Here is a 19,168-nt window from a genome sequence, read left to right on the forward strand (position 1 = left end):
ACATCGATCAGCACACTCAGGTGTAAACTAGATTTACTCTGGGAAATCAGCATTTAATACAAAGCTATTTGAAACCATCCAGCCTTGGAAACAATTGCATTCACTACTATTTGGTAACAATACACATTGTAAGAAAAAAACAGGTATATTTAGAATTTTCAATGGAGATTTTAATATTAATTTGTTTTATTATTTTTAGTTATTATAAATATTATAAAAAATAGTATTATTATTAATAATAATAATAATAATACATAATATAGATATTTGTTTGATGGCTTTCAAGAAACTTCATGGTTGCATACTTGACCTCAAACATTACCACCAGTATTTATACAAGGAAGACATGAATATAAGATTGATTTGATGAGATCTGTGACAGTAAATGGTCTAAGTGAAGGAACCAGTCTGATCCTGAATCACTTTTCCTTTGAAATAGAGGTGAGTGTGAGTGTGTAACTGGGTAACGTGTGTGTGTGTGTGTGTGTGTGTGTGTGTGTGTGTGTGTGTGTGTGTGTGTGTGTGTGTGTGTGTGTGTGTGTGTGTGTGTGTGTGTGTGTGTGTGTGTGTGTGTGTGTGTGTGTGTGTGTGTCAGTATCTCTGTTTATGTGTGAGTGTGTGCGTGTGTGCGTGCTTGCCGGCACGTCGGAGATCAGTGTCAATTTTCAACAAGGATATATTTAGGGCAAGTATGGGAAGGGGGCAGTGACCCTTCCCTGCTCCAAACACACTCCTCTGCTTCACTCTTCTCTCGTGCTCCCCGCTGCTTCGGAGCTCTGATCCCCTGTTTACCTCCTGGTTAATCGTGCTGACGTCACTTCTCTCCGTCAGTCCGCGTCATCGCTGTCTTACCGTTTGGTGTTGCTCTCCTCATGGAAGATCTAGGTGAGTTTCAAGCCACTGTTGATCATGTGTACACAGAATACTATACTGCAGTTTGACTCATGTTCCCATTTTTAATCCACTGCTGTTTGTTCTCTTCAGTTACAGATGGGAGCATGGGGTGACAGACAGGCAGACGCTCAGTGCTGTTCAGTAAACAGAGAGACTAAAATCAACTATTGTCACCGTTGAGCGAGCGAGAGAGAGCGAGCGAGAGAGAGCGAGCGAGCGAGCGAGAGAGAGAGATAGGGGGGCGTGCACCATGTGTCAAGCGGAGGTCAGTCCGGGTCTCAACAGCCCCGACCCGCTGGTGAGGGAGGGCTACGTCATGGCCCACGACTACATCGCCTACGTCACGGCGGGCGGCCTGGACGGCGGGCGCGCTGTGGGTCGGCCCCTGTCCCGGTGCGCCGCGGCGCTGCGCTACGCCGCCGACGAGCTCCTGCTGCGCTTCCCCATCTTCTTCCGCCGCTGGCCGCGCGTCTTCCGGAACGTGAGCGAGACGACGGCGTGGCCGCTGCTCATGTCCATGCTGGACCAGCACTTCTTCCCCGGCGTGTCCCCCGGCGCGGGGGGCCGGCGGCAGGAGTTGGCGTGGAGCGCCGTGCTGTCCGTGTACGTGCTGGCGGGCCAGATGGCGCTGCACTGCCAGGAGCAGGGCATGCAGGGGGTCCTGCCACAGCTCAAGGAGTCGGTGGGCGCCTACGTGGAGAGGGTGGTGTGCCCCGAGATCCGCGACAAGGGGGGATGGGTGAGTCGTCCTCCTCCACCTCGGCTCGTCCGATTCATTGGATTTCATTCACCCATAATAAAACCCAAAGTCCATGAGAACAATGATTGTAGGCCTATAGGTTGTGTGTTCAGCCTACCTTATGAGAGCAAACCATCGTTAAAGGGGACATTATACCACCAGGTGTGAGTGTGATTAGCCATTACAAGGCGTTTTTTAAATATGACATCGCTAGTGGGTGTGTCCACCTAGATGACGGATAGATGAGCAACGTTTGGTACAATCCACTGGGTAAGCTGGTAGACTGATCTATCCAGCACACATGTTGGTGGACACGCCCACTTGTGATGTCAGAAGAGGCAGATTTTCATAACAGCTAATAACGCTCAGACCTGGTGCTATAACATGTCACTCTTAACGAGACGTCAATAATATTTCAGCAATTATTTTGAGGTGTATATATAATGCACTGATCTCCATCTTCCCGTCAGAGCGGCTTCGTGACACGCTTCGGACCGAAGACCAACCTGGAGAGTCAGGTGCAGAGCGCGTGCTGCTGGGCTCTGTTGCTGCTTGCCACCAGCATCCTCTCCTACGTTTTCTGGAAGCGGATAACTTGACCAACACTGCCACCCTCTGGACACAATGGGAATCTGTCTGTTTCATTATTCAACTTTACCACATTCATGTTACAAACTCTGGGAATTGTGCTCATCCTTTGAGTGTTAAGTCTCAAATAAAATGGCAGGAAACCTCCACTAAACTGCATTACTCAGGTCTGTTCAAGGACATGGTTTGGATGCACATGGCCTATTTTGTTACATCACCTGCCGTTTTCAGTCAGGACTCAACCGTTAAGAATTAGGAATGCGTTCAGCTGTAGTTATTAGCGCAGGTTTACTAGTCAGGCTACTTATGCAACCAGAAAGATGCCGCCGGTCAAATGGTGCTTTAAGGCATGTGATGCAAATCTAGCACCAACTGGATTTACTGAACTAATCTAGGGAATTGTTCGACCATGCCTAGCACATGATTTTGCAGACCAATCCATAAGATAGCACACCACACTTTATATACAGTGTAGGTAATGACTGCGTCATGTTTTTGACGCCAGGCCGAGTATAGAAGGTAAACCAAGACCGTCTGTAAAAGAACGTTTTTATTAACATGTAGTTTCTGTACAAACAGGACGACAAGGGACAGAAAAAAACAAACAAGAACACTGGAAAGACCGACTCGAGTAGGTCAGGAAATTATACATCTTAGAACGAGAAAACAAAGTTACACAGACACTTCTTAGGCAAGCTCTTCTTCGCCTTCCTCCTCGAACTCACCCTCCTCCTCTGCGGTGGCGTCCTGGTACTGCTGGTACTCGGACACCAGGTCGTTCATGTTGCTCTCCGCCTCGGTGAACTCCATCTCGTCCATGCCCTCGCCGGTGTACCAATGGAGGAAGGCCTTGCGGCGGAACATGGCGGTGAACTGCTCGGAGATGCGTTTGAACAGCTCCTGGATGGCGGTGCTGTTGCCGATGAAGGTGGCGGCCATTTTGAGCCCACGGGGAGGGATGTCGCACACGGCCGTCTTCACGTTGTTGGGGATCCATTCCACGAAGTAGCTGCTGTTCTTGTTCTGCACGTTGAGCATCTGCTCGTCCACCTCCTTCATGGACATGCGTCCGCGGAAGATGGCGGCCACCGTGAGGTAGCGCCCGTGGCGGGGGTCGCACGCCGCCATCATGTTCTTGGCGTCGAACATCTGCTGGGTGAGCTCGGGCACGGTGAGCGAGCGGTACTGCTGGCTGCCGCGGCTGGTGAGCGGGGCGAAGCCGGGCATGAAGAAGTGCAGACGTGGGAAAGGCACCATGTTGACGGCCAGCTTGCGGAGGTCGGCGTTGAGCTGTCCGGGGAAGCGGAGGCAGGTGGTGACGCCGCTCATGGTGGCCGAGACCAGGTGGTTGAGGTCGCCGTACGAGGGCGTGGTGAGCTTGAGGGTGCGGAAGCAGATGTCGTACAGAGCCTCATTGTCGATGCAGTAGGTCTCGTCTGTGTTCTCGACCAGCTGGTGGACGGAGAGGGTGGCGTTGTAGGGCTCGACCACTGTGTCCGACACTTTGGGCGAGGGCACCACGCTGAAGGTGTTCATGATGCGGTCGGGGTACTCCTCACGGATCTTGCTAATGAGGAGGGTACCCATGCCGGAGCCGGTGCCGCCACCCAACGAGTGTGTGAGCTGGAAGCCCTGCAGGCAGTCGCAGCTCTCCGCCTCTTTCCTCACCACGTCGAGGACAGAGTCCACCAGCTCGGCACCTTCCGTGTAGTGACCCTTGGCCCAGTTGTTGCCAGCACCACTCTGGCCTGCCACAATGGAGAAACGTATACAGCCAGTCAGTTACAATAATCTCAGAGGCTGATCATACAGAGCATCTATTCAAATGATCCCAGAAATTTGTTTGAGACAACTGCTTACCGAAAACGAAGTTGTCCGGCCTGAAGACCTGACCGAAAGCACCGGACCTCACAGAGTCCATGGTGCCGGGCTCAAGATCGACCAGAACAGCGCGGGGGACGTATTTGCCACCTAATAGATTAGAAACAGTTAGAGCAGAACAGACGAGAGAAAGTATATTAACGTTACCCATTTGACATTGCTTTAATTACCCGAGGCCTCATTGTAGTAGACGTTGATCCTGTCCAGCTGCAGGTCGCTGTCTCCGTGGTATGTGCCAGTTGGGTCGATTCCATGCTCATCGCTGATCACTTCCCAGAACTACAAGCAGAAACCAACTTTAGCCTATTGTCTAGTTTCAACAGATCTGTTATCATGCAGTTACTGCCCCTTCTGGGATTAATGCATTCATTAAACCGCAACATATATTAGCATCGCCAAAATAGCGATTCCAAGTCGCATAACTTCATTTGTCTTTTTAAATACATTTTCTTTACTAGTTCCCGCGCCAAGAAACATACAAAAGCGCGCCATTCCCCCCAATTGGTTGAGCGCCATTTGCTCTTAATTTGAAACGTCATCAAGCGGAGCACCGCCCCATCCGCCGGGAAAAACCGGGTGCGGCAGGCGCGCGCGCGCGTTCACGCGGCAAAAAGAATAGCTAGGCCTCTTGGGTCAGACAGTAAACGATCAATCCCAAATTAAATTAAACTTTTTTTTTTAATAATACGATAAACTATTGAGTCAATATGTATACAGTTAATAGCTTATGGAACATGGACCCTTTCAATAGAAAAGCGCATCCTTTTTGCGCATTGCAGCAGGCTGAGACAACCCCAGGAAGATGTGGTTAATCTCAATTTATGGTTAAATCTTAATCAAACCGAAAAGGTTTTTTTAATGTAAAGAGCAAAATAGATGTATCCCTCATATATTGGCGTAATAGTGTGGGTGTAATAATATTACGCCAATTCCGACTACCGGTGAAATTGTGAATCGTTTATAGCAGACTCAAATCTTATTAAGAGTATTTCTGTGTGAAAGATTGACAATTCTATTAAAATGTATCGACTTTAGCTGAAGCATATGGTGCTTTGAATAGGAAATCGCTGGGTGTGGTTTAACAAGCACACAAAGAGCTGGCATATTTCTGAGAATTCTTAAAATAAAGAAAAAGGTAGTAAAAAAACAATGATATCCTTTCGAAAAATATCAATCTACTTACCTTGGCACCGATTTGGTTTCCACACTGGCCGGCCTGCAGATGGACAATTTCCCTCATTTTGTCTGGCAGTAAGGACGTCTCGATGCTACACAGACTACAGTTGTTCTTGAATGCGAAAGAAAGGACTCCCTTGTGCTTTATATGCGCCCTTTACCCCGCCCACGAAATACCGTGTCACCAAATGTAGCTTAATCATAGGCTGTGTTTCACAGACTTAGTTGACCGGCGGTGTTTTTGACGAATCAGAGGTCGAGTGGGGTTTCGCCATTGGCCCTCTCCGACTGTCAATCAGGTAGATCTGTAACGTGTGACTGCCGGTTAATCTTGAGACATGTGCTACTTCCTGCGTGGCTAGACTGAATTCTGACAGCGAAAAACTCTTCATACGACCAGGATTTCGCACGGTTATAGCTGATTTTTTGCACGGTTATCAGATTAGCATTTCAGTGATGAGCACGTTGTTTTGAACACATTTAATACAGAAAATATGATATGCCATCAATGACCCACAGACGGTCCACGTGGCTTCTTAAAGAATTAATTGGTAGTCTGACGTTTTGCCTCTTGACAAAATGCAGCTCACTTCTTAGATAGAACAGCCTCACAGTGAACCCTAAATATCTGACTCTAATGAGTTACTACAACTAGAAACATGTTTGATGTGTTCCTTCTCAAATTCTGCATACTTTATTTAACTATTGGTGTTTATTATATTATTACAAAACCCAATATGTGAACCATAATTCTAGGTCATAAGTACAGGCTGGTATTTAGGGTGCAACAGAGAGGCATTTTTGCTAGGAAGCAACTGGCCCACAGAGCTAATGCTACGGTGGACAAAAGCATTCCTGCCATTTAGGAACTGGCTGCAAACCACACAATGGTGGGTATGTTATCGTATGTTATACCGCTGGACATACGGAATAGGAACATGAATACATCCATATTCTGATAACATTAAGAACACAACACAAATGGTAATGGTTCTAGGCCTAATATAAATGTGTGTGTTGGGGTCTAGAAAGCAGTGGTGGAATTGGGCAGATGGTCTTATTAATAGATAAACTGAAGTGTGGATACGTCCATGACGCCAACTATTCTACTGCTGCTCGGACACAGTTGCTGGTTCTGGCAGAGAGATGCCTAGACCCTGTCTGCTAACGGAACCACCCATTCCTCCCAAGGGTGGGTGATCTCTAGGCATTAGAGAAAGGGGCTTACATGGCCCACATTTTATGGAGATTAGCTGCTGAGAGTAGCAGGCATCTATCGGTCTGGAGGAGGAAGTGGTCACGTACTGGAAAACAAGGAAGCAGTCGGTAGCTTGTCATCAGAGCAGAGGAGCGACCGCTGCAGTCTTCAGACGCAACGCCCGGAATCTGGGTGTTGTCACTGGAGCACAGCTTGCTATCTAGCACTATGAGAGCTTTATCTAGGTCAGTTTGCTTTATGGCTGTATGTATGTGGTGTAGTAGCCTCTAGCCTGATCTGGCAACACAAAGGCCCAGCCTGTTTGGTCTATGAAAGGGGTTTGTCGGATGGAGGTTATGTCAAGAAAATAGTAACGGTTACTAAGGAGCTTGTATTAAATCTCTGCTTCCAGAGCTCTACAGGGAACATTTAAGCTCCCATTCTGTCCATTTGTGGTCAGACTAGTGCTGGTAGAATGATACATTATAATTATATGATATGCTGTATTATATTAATATAGTACATTGTATTGTGTCATCATAGGTAACCTGGAAATAGACTATACGACAGTGGTTGTCATGTAGTGGAGGAAATGTATTTGTGTGAGTGTGTGTGTGTGTGTGTGTGTGTGTGTGTGTGTGTGTGTGTGTGTGTGTGTGTGTGTGTGTGTGTGTGTATGTGTGTGTGTGTGTGTGTGTGTGTGTGTGTGTGTGTGTTCCACATCCTCGGTAGCTACAGGGCGTGGTCTTTGAAAATCATGGCTAGTATTGTTCCAGCCTGTGTCCGTCTACAGCCGATCAATAATGCATGGGGTTTAATTCCTGAGGGGGATGGGGGGGAGGAAGGTCGGAAGGAGTGACTGTGCACACTTTGAGCATGGTTCATCGGAGAGATGAGATGCCCTCCATCATCCTTTTTAAGAGTTGATCCATTTAGGTTATTTATCCATCTGTATCAAGGTAGGCTATGTTAATGTACGGCTCATGTCTACAGCTGAATTGATAGAGAGAGAGATAGAAAAAAATGCTGAAACGACAAGGGAAATGGATTTTTTCTCGGTTAGGTCCTCCCCACCCCCTCTCTCTCCATCTCAATCTCTGTCTCTGTCTCCCAGCCCCCACGGCTCTCCATCTCTCTCCTCCGAACCCACTGCCCTCTTTCTAAGGGCCTATCGCATGGGGAGTGTAGCGTGGGCTTTTTAACGTATTCGAAGCCTCCATTGACTCAGCATCTCTCTGAACACTGCAGCAGAGAGCCACGCCCTAGCTGCCAGCAAGCTAGCTTCTCTGATCACAGCACCAGCTAGCTGTTTGATCATAATATTAACTCCCTGATCGTAATACTCGATAGCTCTTCAATCAAAGCACTGGCTACCTGTGATCATAGTACCAGCTAGCCCTCTGATCAAAGCCCTAGCTAGACCTCTTATCATAGCACTAGCTAGTTCTCTGAACATAGCATTAGCGTGCTCTGATTATTGTACCAGTTAGCTCGCTGATAATATAGCCCTAGCTAGCTCTTTGATCATAGCAGTAGATATTCTTAGCACTAGCTAACTCTCTGATAATAGCAACTTCTAGCTCTATAATCAGAGCACTAACCAGTTCTCTGATCATAGCACTTGCTATCTCTCTGATCATAAGATTAGCTCTCTGATCATAGCACTATATATTAAACCAATATTGTTTGAATTGTCCATATGTTTCCATCTTTATATTCACTGGGATGTGAAAAGCCATAAAAACCACATGTATGCTGTGATCAGGTCTTCATTCAGCCTATAGGTTGTGAAATGTTGTGTTCGTGTCACTTTGATTCAAACAATGAGTACTATTCAGTCAGCTCTGAACTGGTGCAATTGCTGGGCAATGGGTTAGGTTGCTGGTGGGAGAATATTGAGGGGTTGGGACAGCTGGTTGCCGGGGGTGGGGATGGGGAGAGAGAGAGAGAGAGAGAGAGAGAGAGAGAGAGAGAGGACAGCTGGGTTTCTGTACTGGCCTGCAGAGAGAAAAACTGATTAACCCATATCTCACATTACAGGCCTCTCATAGCGTTAGAATCCAGCCGGGAGACACATGAACCACAGTGCTGGGTGGAAACCACCGGGTTTAGATTCAGACTATAGTATTGTTCTCTTCAAAGTGTTAATGGGACTGTGGTATGAGAATTAAGGTGTGTTTGGAGATGGGTTACACCCTAACCTGGAGCAGGAAAACACACTGGCTGTATACACAAATACACAAAGCCTCTTAAATAATACAATGAGACTAAATGCATTCTCTTTCAGATTTTGTTTCCCATAAAGGGCAATGTCAATATGTGTGTGTGTGTGTGTGTGTGTGTGTGTGTGTGTGTGTGTGTGTGTGTGAGAATGGTCTTTGTGTGTGTGTGTGTGAGAATGGTCTTTGTGTGTGTGTGTGTGTGTGTGTGTGTGTGTGTGTGTGAGGGGGAGGAGCGGTGTGGGGGTGAGCGTGCATATGTGTATGGTTCTGTTTCTGTGCAGGCAGTCCAGAGGGGTGAGTCAGGAAGTCAGGCGGATATTGGATCAGAGACCACTCATTTGTTCTATGCACACACACACACACACACACACACACACACACACACACACAGATTGTAATACGACTGAGAGGAGAGAGGTGGAGGAAGAGAGTAAGGGAGAAAGGGGAGAGGACATAGGGGAGGAGAGAGAGAACATTAGTAGAGAGGGGAGAGAGATGTCCACTTGGTGCAGAGAAAGACAAAAATGTTTCTATCACAGGACAGCATGTGGCATAACTATACCATTCCTGAAGCATTGCTAAAGAATAAAGCTGACGCATCACATATCATCCCAATATTACAATATATCTTACAAAGATGGACAGGAGTTACCGTGTGATACAAAGCAATGTTTTTAGTTCCGGACTTGAATTTGCATGTACGTGAACAACATTTAGATAAAGCTGCCAGAGCTCCTGCTGTCCTCATGTGTCCCACCAGAGGTCGCGCTGGTTTCATGCACCGCTGTATGCTGTAATCTGCGATAATGACGAATGATCTTGCGTTCCTTCCTTCCTTCCTTTACAAACTTTGGGACCCTACTCATTCCACAATTTTTCACCTGTAGAATCCATTGCAATTTCTTAATCTTTACATTATCTTGGAATTGCATGTTTCCATTCACATTTTTTTTGTATTTTAAACTATTTAACACACACACACACACACACACACACACACACACACACACACACACACACACACACACACACACACACACACACACACACACACACACACACACACACACACACTTAACAATGTGCGAAAAAAATTAAAACAACAATTATTGTTGTAATTTTAATGACAGGGTTCTAATACAGGCTTTTCCTTGCGGAGGTTTACAGCAGTGTGCAATTATTTTCTCCTCCATCACCGTCTGTTCCGCTGGAACCTCTCCTGCCAGCTGAAAATTGCACAGCCTCTACACTGGAAAGTAACAGTTTCTCACACTCACACTCCGCACCGGCTCCTCGTCCCGGTTGGGTCAACCGTAAATCCCTCTGACCAGCCCGCGCCTTGATGACCAGTCCTCTTTTAATCGACCATGTATATAAATATCCTAAAGCGTTCCCTCAATGAATTGTCCGAGCAACCTGTGTCCCTCGGCTTACTTTCCTTCACCCGACTCTCACCTGCTGACTCCGGAGACTCTCACCTCAGTCTCAAACTCTGAGTCACCTGCCCACTCAGCTGTTGCTAGTTACCTGTGATGAGCACCTCAACACCGCCCCCTCTGTGTGACATCAGTGCTGACCCTAACTCTAAGCACACGCTACCCTACCGTAACAACCAGTGCTTAATTTGTCAAGTGGGAGCTCCCGGAGCGCTGAGGACGAGTAGAAAAAAAGCGGCGGGGGGGGGGGGCGAAATAGTAAACATATGTTAGGTTGGAGAGACACGCAGCCACACGTTATAAAGTTTACCGTTGTTTACTAACAGTTGAGGAATATGTCATGCACTCGCAAGTGCGTCATTGTATTCTCAACACAACAAAATACACCAAGTCCTTGAAAATGGATCTCCATCGCATCAAAGTGAAAACAAATAGATAGGCTACCTCATAGATTATAGTAGGCCTAGTTAGAACAACAATCTGGCATGACAACTTGGCCACGTTTACAAATAGATACATATTATTAACCAGAACAATACCAGAATACCACAAAAACCATAATAATAATAAAGTTCACTACTTTCGCTAACTCCTCGCAGATTTATCTCACATCACTCAACCGACTCGCGTCACTCCAAGTCCAACCTCTCTTGCTGCACATCTGAACAAAACACACACATGCACACAGTATTAGCCCCTCACACACACACACACACACACACACACACACACACACACACACACACACACACACACACACACACACACACACACACACACACACACACACACACACACACACACACACACACACACACTCAAGATCCAGCTGGCGAAAGGCGCGCGTCAAAGCTTCCGGAGCGCGCTCCCCCTTGCTCCCCCTCAAATTAAGCACTGGTAACAACCACATAAACACACACACACACGCACACACACACACACACACACACACACACACACACACACACACACACACACACACACACACACACACACACACACACACACACACACACACAAACAAACAAGTTGTTGCAACATTTTGGTGATGAGCATTGGTGTTCAGCCGTGTCCGGTGGTCTTAACAGTTATCCATCGGGGATTTCCTGTGTTGCCTTTGAACCCAGGGCAGTTCCTTAACTTCTCCATACCACATTTCAACAGCCTCCTTCCCTGAAGCAGAGAAACAACTAAATATGAACCACAGTGCCTGAAGGGAATCCAGTATTTTAGAACAACCCAGAGTGGATACACTAACGCTAACCCTAACGCTAACCCTAACCCTAACGCTAACCCTAACGCTAAGCCTAACGCTACCAGTCAGGTTGATCCATGCAGAGCTGGACATGCAGTATAGGATCGCTCCAACGCCGCTTCCGCTGTGTTGCATGATCCCACTGTCCAGCTGGTGATCGGCCCAACTCTGGGCTGACTCGTTGAGGTCTGTGCTCAGTGTCAGAGGGGGGCTCTGGTGCATCTGGCCGTAGGTGTTGTGAGGGTGAAGAACACCTGGTGGAAGCTTTCATCTGACAAGAAAATGAGAATCTGTATTTGTGTTGCTGTGTGGAAAAGTACATTCTAATCAGGTTCAAAGGCAGGCCGTGGTCAACCACCTGCCCCAACATCACCTCGAAAGGGCAAGGGAATCTCCCTATGGCTTCCTATTGACACATGGCTATATCCAAAGAAATGTACAGTGAATTCAGATACATGTCTTTAAGGAGCAGGTAAGGGTTAGGGGTCATCTTGCTCAAGGATGACTACAAGTTAGACTTTGGATGTCGGCAGATACCCCAACTACGAGGGCCTGGCCCACACCACCTCCCTGTTCCAAAATAGTTAGTGTTCTGATCTTTTTTGATTAATGGTCATAGAAAATACTTTCAAAACACAAACATTTACTAGGTGTCTACTCGCCTGCCATTGTATTAGCTTATCTGATCTGGGCCAAGCAGCTGGAGGAAAAAAGGCTGCACAGAAAGAAAACACAAACACACGTACACAAAACTCTTGAACTATACTTTCAAATACTAAGGATCCACGCATGCACACAAACACACACACTCAGTCACACACAGTCACACGATTGTTTGTGCTCAGGAGGCCTCTCCTTGTGTTCCTGGATGTTACAAGACATTCACACAAGGTCCCTTTCCTCTCCCTCTTCTCCCCTCCTGTTCTATCTTCTTTTCCTCTAGTCTCCCCTCTTTCTTTGCCCACCCTCTCCTCTCCCATCTCCTCTTCTACCTTCATTCTGTCTCTTCTCTTCCGTACTCGTCTCCTGTCTTCTCCCCCTCTGCTCTTCTCCCTCCTCTTCCGTTTTTCCTTCCTCCTTGTCTCCTTTCCCCTCCCCCTCTCATCTTCTGTCTTGTCATCCTCTCCTCTTCCCTTCTCCTCTCCTCTCCTCCCCCCTAATTTTCGTACTGAATTACAAACTTGTTTTCTCAAGGCTGCAGAACAACCATCTGAACCCCTTTCCCCTTGACAGCTCATTTGCTGACAAAAGGTTTTGTTTCACAAAGTGTCATGGCCACTGTTGTGCTGTGTATTCTCTCCCTGTGTTGGCCAAGCCCCCTGTCTGTCTCTGTGCCTTGCCTGCCACTCAACTGCTCACACCTGGCCTGCATCAACTCAGGTCATCGCCAGATCGTACTTTGTGTTCCCGTGGTAGTTACTAGTTCCTGGCTCCAGTGCAAACTCTCTAGTGTTCTCTCTTGTGGAATTCTCATGCCTCACCTTTGTTTTCTCTCACCTATAATTTTTGGATCGTCGCCTGCAGTCTTTACTCCCTCCAGCGTGATACGCCCCACTCCAACCTACCTCCTGCCTCACTCCTAGCTGTACTAAATAAACCTGTTCACCGTCACTCCAACTCCTGTCCTGTCTCTGTGTTCTGCTCTTGGGTCCAGCAGCTAACGCTACCCTAACACAAAGTGAGCGTACAGCAAGCCCCAGATATTACAACAGCTAAACAAAAGGATGCCGAGGATGCCACACCTTTACCCCTGTCCTCCCCAGAGGGCAAAAACAATCTCCCTGAATTAGCAGACAAAATCATGAGCAGGAATGCAGAGTGAGGGATCCTTCCTCTAGTTGACACCCTAACCATTTCTCAATCTCGAGAAAACTGGTCTTAACATGCATTCAGTGTTCCATGTCATATTTAAAACGGAAGCAACGTAGTGTTTAATGTCTGGTGCACACAGACACAGACACACACACACACACACACACACACACACACACACACACACACACACACACACACACACACACACACACACACACACACACACACACACACACACACACACACACACACACACGTGAAGTCATGCATAGACCTCCAGAGTAAAACACAAAATATTATCCATATTTATGTAGTCTATCTATACAAAATGCTATTGCCGATATCCTGAATTATGTTATAGTAAGGCTGCACAACAAACTAACAAACTGAATATCCCCTCGACTGCTTATTTGTTGACAAAAACGGTTTTGTTGCTCAAAAAGTGTCTGTGTAGGAGTGTACAGCAGGGCCCAGATATTACAACAGCTAAACAAAAGGATGCCACACCTTTACCCCTATCCTCCCCAGAGGGCAAAAACAATCTCCCTGAAATAGCAAAGACAAAATCATGAGAAGGAATGCAGAGTGAGGGATCCTTCCTTCCAGGGATTGTTAGGAGTGGCATGGGTGTCATTGTTGACACCCTAACCATTTCTCAATCTCGAGAATACTGGTCTTAACATGCATTCAGTGTTCCATGTCATATTTAAAACGGAAGCAACATAGTGTTTAATGTCTGGTTCACACAGACACATACACACACACACACACACACACACACACACACACACACATTCTCGCACTTGTCTGCTTCCCCCCCCTCCCTCCCAATACACACACACACACACACACACACACACACACACACACACACACACACACACACACACACACACACACACACACACACACACACACACTTGTGTCTTGAATAAAGGGGTCATAAAATGTTTTTTTTGTGGTTACTAATTGCATTTGGTGGTACTACTAGAATTGGTGTACATGCCTTGATGTTTAAAACACCCCTTTCAGTACAGAAGCCGAGAGCAGCCATGGTCCTATCCTTCTTTTTTTCACCTTGTTATCTCGAGATAACAAGATAATTATTTTGTGATCTCGAGCAAACAACACAATTAATTTGTGATCTCGAGAAAACAACACACTTATTTTGTGATCTCGATTTAACAACACAATTCGTGATCCCGAGAAAACAGCACAATTATTCTATGATCTTGAGAAAACAACACAATTATTTTGTGATCTCGAGAAAAAACACAATTAATTTGTGATCTCGGAAAACGACTGAGAAACGTCTACCACCTTTGAACAGACGCAGATTTTGTTCATTAATAATATCTGGAAAATCGATCAGCTGATAGGGAAATATTTTGATCAGGGGTTGACGCAGTTCGTGTCCTTATTTGGGATACTTTCAAGATTAGTCTGCAGAAAGACTTGTCTTTACCGACGGAGATAGAAGGATCTGTCAAGCACAAGGGGGCGTAGATCCCCTTGTGCCTCGAGATCACAAATTAACTTGGTTGTTTTCTCGAGATCTAAAATTTATTATTTTGTTATCGCGAGATAACAAGGTGAAAAAAATAATGATAGGACCATGGCACAGCTCTCCTCAGCCTTGGTCGAAAACGTTAAAAAAATGAAGTTCCCCTTTGTGAAAAGCCCTGTTTACTGTGATTGGTCAGCTGGCCCACTATGTTGTGATTGGTCAAACGCTTTGGGTATTCCTTCAATCTCCCCCCAAGCAGATGTAAATATTTCTTTATATTTCCTATTTACAAGAATAGTGAGAAATTTAGTAGCTTGTCTGACAAAGATGTCACGGCCAATCCTCATGTTAAGGTGTTTTTATATGAAATTGTAAATGTGTGTGTGTGTGTGTGTATATATATACACACACATATGTGCATGTATTTACAATTTCTGTATATTAGCACGTAGAGAATACAAATACAAAATACAATTATTTTTGTTTTATTCTTTATGGCCCGTAAACGGTTTCATTATTAATGACTGGTGGGGAATGGTTCTACTGCGTGGTTCTAATACAGGTGTTTAATGGTCAGGGTTCTTCTGCATGGTTAACCCTATACAGGTGGTTTTCTCCTTGCGGGGGTTTACAGCAGTGTGCAGTTCTTTTCTCCTCCATGGCTGTCTGTTCCGCTGGACCCTGCCCTGCCAGCTGAAAATTGCACATCCTTTACACTGGAAAGCAACAGTTAAAACAACGGTGAGCCGTGTTTGCAGACCCACCAATGCAAAGAGAACTGAAACTATGCAAGAGCATGCCAATAGCGCACAGATAACTTTTTCTGCCGTCGCCAATGTAGTTAAAGCCTGTTCAGTTAGCAGTGCTAGTCCACAGAGGTAGAGCAGAAGGCATAGAGAAGAGTTTGTGTTTGTGTGTTACCTTGTGGAAGGACGTTTCTTTCAAAGTATGCCGCGACGTTCACGTTACCAGCAGGTCTGTACTGAGCCACCACAAACACCCTTTTGCCATCTGTAGCCAGACCCACGCCCACCTCCGTAGTCTCCTTCCACACCACCTGGGTGAAGTGGCCTGGGAGGGGGAACAAACAGGTTAGGGGGGAACATGGGTCACCTTGTCGTGAGCCAGGGGTTTTAGTTTTGTCAGACGAGAGACATGAAAAGGTTTGAATCCCTGCCAAGATTTTTGCAATACAATGCTACCCTGGTACCAGTGAATGGACCATGTGGTGCTTGTGGAAACTATGTTGTATCACGACATGGCCATGCAGTGAGATTTGACGGAGCAGCTTTTAAGGCAGGTACCGGCTCAAAGGGCTTTTTGGGCTAGGTCCCAATAATGGGACCTAGCCCCCAAACCCTAAAACCTGTAAAGAAACTCTCCAAAACCACAGGGAACAATTCATGATAAGACTGGAACTTTTACTTTGTCTACAAACCAGAAATGGAAGAACTTGAAATTCGGATTTGTCATGTCTTGTTTTACGGTAACCGAAGAATGCTAACAAATTGACTCATGAAAGTAAAATTGCAATGACAATTCTTAACAAATTGAGATTAAAATGCAAATCACAATTATTTATTTGGTAGTCAGTTTTTCCGGACTACCAAATAAATCACCCCACACACACACACACACACACACACACACACACACACACACACACACACACACACACACACACACACACACACACACACACACACACACACACACACGCACACACACGCGCACACACACACACACACACACACACACACACACACACACACACACACACACGCACACACACACACACACACACACACTTGGCGAGGATCAGCGGTGTTCAGCCGTGTCTGGTTGTCAGTGATCCATCTGGGATTACCTGTGTTTCCTTTGAATCCAGGTCTGTTGTAATCGTAATCCTTCACCTCTTCGTACCAGCTTTCAACAGCCTCCTTCCCTGAAGCAGAGAACCAACAAAATGTGGACCCCAGTGCCTGAAGGGAATTGAGTCTTTTAGAATAACCTAGAGTGGATACGCTAACCCTAACCCTAACGCTAACCCTAACCCTACCAGTCAGGTTGATCGGTGCAGAGCTGGACATGCAGTATAAGTTCTCTCCAACGCCGCTGCCGCTGTGTTGCATGATCCCACTGTCCAGCAGGTGATCGGCCCAACTCTGGGCTGACTTGTTGAGGTCTGTGCTCATTTTCAGCGGGGGGCTCTGGTGCATCTGCCGGTAGATGTTGTGCGTGGTGAGGAACTCCTGCTGGAAGCTTTCATCTGACAAGAAAAATTAGAATCTGTACTTGTGTTGCTCTGTGGAAAAGTCCATTCTAATCAGGTTCAAAGGCAGGCCATGGTCAACCACCTGCCCCAACATGACCTCGAAAGGGCAAGGGAATCTCCGTATGGCTTCCTATTGACACATGGTGTTTATCCAAAGAAATGTACAGTGAATTCAGATACATGTCTTTAAGGAGCAGGTAAGCGTTAGGGGTCATCTTGCTCAAGGATGACTACAAGTTAGACTTTGGATGTCGGCAGATACCCCAACTACCAGGGCCTGGCCTGCCCCACCTCCCTGTTCCCCAATATCTAATATACATAACACAATCAATCAATCAATCAATCAATCAATCAATCAATCAATCAATCAATCAATCAATCAATCAATCAATTAATCAATCAATCAACTTTTATTTCCAGACTCATGGTCCAATACATACACATACCAATACAAACAACAGCACATACACAAACAACAGGACAATTAAAAAAGGCAATGATAGCAGTGTATCCACATGATTGACTGGTATCGACACAGTGCTAATACCAGGGTTTGAAAGCAGCCTAATGATGAGGTTACATGAACCATTCAATCTAAAAATAAATGAGTGCATTAGGTTTCTCAACAGTGCATGGAATGTGTTGACTCCTACCCTACAAAATAGTTCACTTGCACTGCTCCACCTGGGTTTTTTAAGCAGTATATGCAAACCATCATTATAGGCAATCTGGAGCATCTGGATGCTAGACTTTTTGAACTTGGTCCATAAGGGACCACTATACATAATATAGTGTTCTGATCTTTTTTGAAAAAACTCATTGAAAAAACTTTCATAACACAAACATTTCCTAGGTGTCTACTCACCTGCCATTGTATCAGCTAATCTGCTCGGGCAAGCAATCGAAGGAAAAAAGGCTGCAAAGAACAAAAACACAAACACACATGCACAAAACTCCTTAATACATCCAAATACTGGGGATAATATTAACATATATTCCCATGTATATATATATATACCCATGTCATCTCTTCCATCAGTTCTATTTTATTAAACTGATGGAAGAGATGACATGGGTATAAACCAGAGAGATAGTCACTCACCTGTGTGGTAGTTGCAGTGTAGAGGTGTGTTTGGGAGGTTTGGATTTCTGCTCTCTGCCTCTCACAGCCCTTATACAGTCCAGCCTGGCCTCGCCCCCCACACACTCTGTGTACGAGGCGAGGCCAGCCAAACACACCCTTGGCTTGTCATTTTCTCAGGAGGCCTCTCCTTGTGTGGTTTGACGTTACAAGACATTTATCCAAGGTCCCTTGCCTCTCCTCTTGCTGCCTCCTTTCCTCTCCCTCTTCCCCTCTTCTGTTCTATCTTCTTTTCCACTTGCCTCTGCAATTGGAAAATTGTATTTTCAAGTTCTGTTTCTGTAAATGGCATTTGTTGATTATGCCTTTTCGCTGACACCCTAGGGGGGGTCAAGGGTCTAACTGAGAAGTCACCACTATGAGACCCCACATTATAATTGTCAAGGATCAAATCAAATAATGTTTATTTAAGAACAGTTTCCTGTATTCGCATTAAGGCGAAGAATGCAGGCAAAAGATTTTGGAAAACGTTTTGCAAAAGATTAAGCAAAACGCTTTGCAAAAGATTTTCAGCCGATCGCGTCTGGGTGGGAACTACGTCACTTATTGGTCAGACCAGCTGATCATCCACGACCTAGCACTTGCAGATGAAGAAGTTTCTGTGGCTCAACGGCACAATGGAATGGAATCTCAGCTTGAAGTTTTTCCCCCAAAAATGGTATGAGTTTGAATCCCGTACGAATGAGATGGGTATGTATCTGACATTTTATTGAAAACAAATCAAAGAGGCATTATAAGGACAGCTACGAGTCTTTTCCCGATTGGACCTATTCCAACAGCTGCCGTAGCCACAACAACAAGCGCGCATTCGGCTGATGGTCACCAGTTAACACGGCCCCTAGTTGAACTGAAACGCCGTTTTGCGCACCCTTATCCGGTGCTATCCGGTGCAGGCATGTTGGTCGCTCTTTCGTACCCTGCCTCCCGCTGCTCCTCTAGAGCTGCAGCGGCCTCCCGCAGCAGCTCTGCGACCGTCTTTTCCGCCATTTTCACGTTATTACTACATACGTCAACCCAGTCAAACCTGGTACAGTGCTAGGC

General features: G+C 46.0%; 3 protein-coding genes across 3 annotated transcripts; 1 reads left to right on the forward strand and 2 right to left on the reverse strand.

Annotated features, from left to right (window-relative positions):
- Positions 1–621: 621 nt before the first annotated feature.
- bcl2l16 (BCL2 like 16) lies at positions 622–2,380 on the forward strand. Its single transcript, XM_030358941.1, has 3 exons — positions 622–885; positions 985–1,633; positions 2,104–2,380. The coding sequence occupies exons 2-3, from the start codon at positions 1,145–1,147 to the stop codon at positions 2,230–2,232; spliced, it is 618 nt and encodes a 205-aa protein (XP_030214801.1). The 5' UTR covers positions 622–885; positions 985–1,144; the 3' UTR covers positions 2,233–2,380.
- A 376-nt stretch (positions 2,381–2,756) lies between these two features.
- Positions 2,757–5,419, reverse strand: tubb2b (tubulin, beta 2b). Its single transcript, XM_030358940.1, has 4 exons — positions 5,286–5,419; positions 4,273–4,381; positions 4,082–4,192; positions 2,757–3,969 (listed from the first exon to the last, which is right to left on the reverse strand). The coding sequence occupies exons 1-4, from the start codon at positions 5,340–5,342 to the stop codon at positions 2,909–2,911; spliced, it is 1,338 nt and encodes a 445-aa protein (XP_030214800.1). The 5' UTR covers positions 5,343–5,419; the 3' UTR covers positions 2,757–2,908.
- Positions 5,420–15,180: 9,761 nt separating this feature from the next.
- LOC115545690 (Golgi-associated plant pathogenesis-related protein 1) lies at positions 15,181–18,342 on the reverse strand. Its single transcript, XM_030359084.1, has 6 exons — positions 18,089–18,342; positions 17,852–17,902; positions 16,771–16,980; positions 16,579–16,656; positions 15,633–15,782; positions 15,181–15,404 (listed from the first exon to the last, which is right to left on the reverse strand). The coding sequence occupies exons 2-6, from the start codon at positions 17,856–17,858 to the stop codon at positions 15,340–15,342; spliced, it is 510 nt and encodes a 169-aa protein (XP_030214944.1). The 5' UTR covers positions 17,859–17,902; positions 18,089–18,342; the 3' UTR covers positions 15,181–15,339.
- Between the last annotated feature and the right edge of the window lie 826 nt (positions 18,343–19,168).

Source organism: Gadus morhua, chromosome 6 (assembly GCF_902167405.1).
Source record: "Gadus morhua chromosome 6, gadMor3.0, whole genome shotgun sequence".
Lineage (NCBI taxonomy): Eukaryota > Metazoa > Chordata > Actinopteri > Gadiformes > Gadidae > Gadus > Gadus morhua.

What these genes read in the sequence shown, in the direction of transcription:
- bcl2l16 (XM_030358941.1), top strand. Translation starts at nt 1,145, where the DNA reads ATGTGTCAAGCGGAGGTCAGTCCGGGTCTCAACAGCCCCGACCCGCTG. An exon ending in TCCGCGACAAGGGGGGATGG is followed by an intron (nt 1,634 to 2,103) that starts GTGAGTCGTCCT and finishes TCTTCCCGTCAG; the next exon opens with AGCGGCTTCGTGACACGCTT.
- LOC115545690 (XM_030359084.1), bottom strand. An exon ending in TGGATTCAAAGGAAACACAG is followed by an intron (nt 15,783 to 16,578) that starts GTAATCCCAGAT and finishes TCCCCCTCCCAG; the next exon opens with GCCACTTCACCCAGGTGGTG. An exon ending in AAGAAACGTCCTTCCACAAG is followed by an intron (nt 15,405 to 15,632) that starts GTAACACACAAA and finishes TGCAATTTTCAG; the next exon opens with CTGGCAGGGCAGGGTCCAGC.
- tubb2b (XM_030358940.1), bottom strand. Translation starts at nt 5,342, where the DNA reads ATGAGGGAAATTGTCCATCTGCAGGCCGGCCAGTGTGGAAACCAAATC. An exon ending in GAAACCAAATCGGTGCCAAG is followed by an intron (nt 4,382 to 5,285) that starts GTAAGTAGATTG and finishes TTCTGCTTGTAG; the next exon opens with TTCTGGGAAGTGATCAGCGA. An exon ending in CTACTACAATGAGGCCTCGG is followed by an intron (nt 4,193 to 4,272) that starts GTAATTAAAGCA and finishes CTAATCTATTAG; the next exon opens with GTGGCAAATACGTCCCCCGC.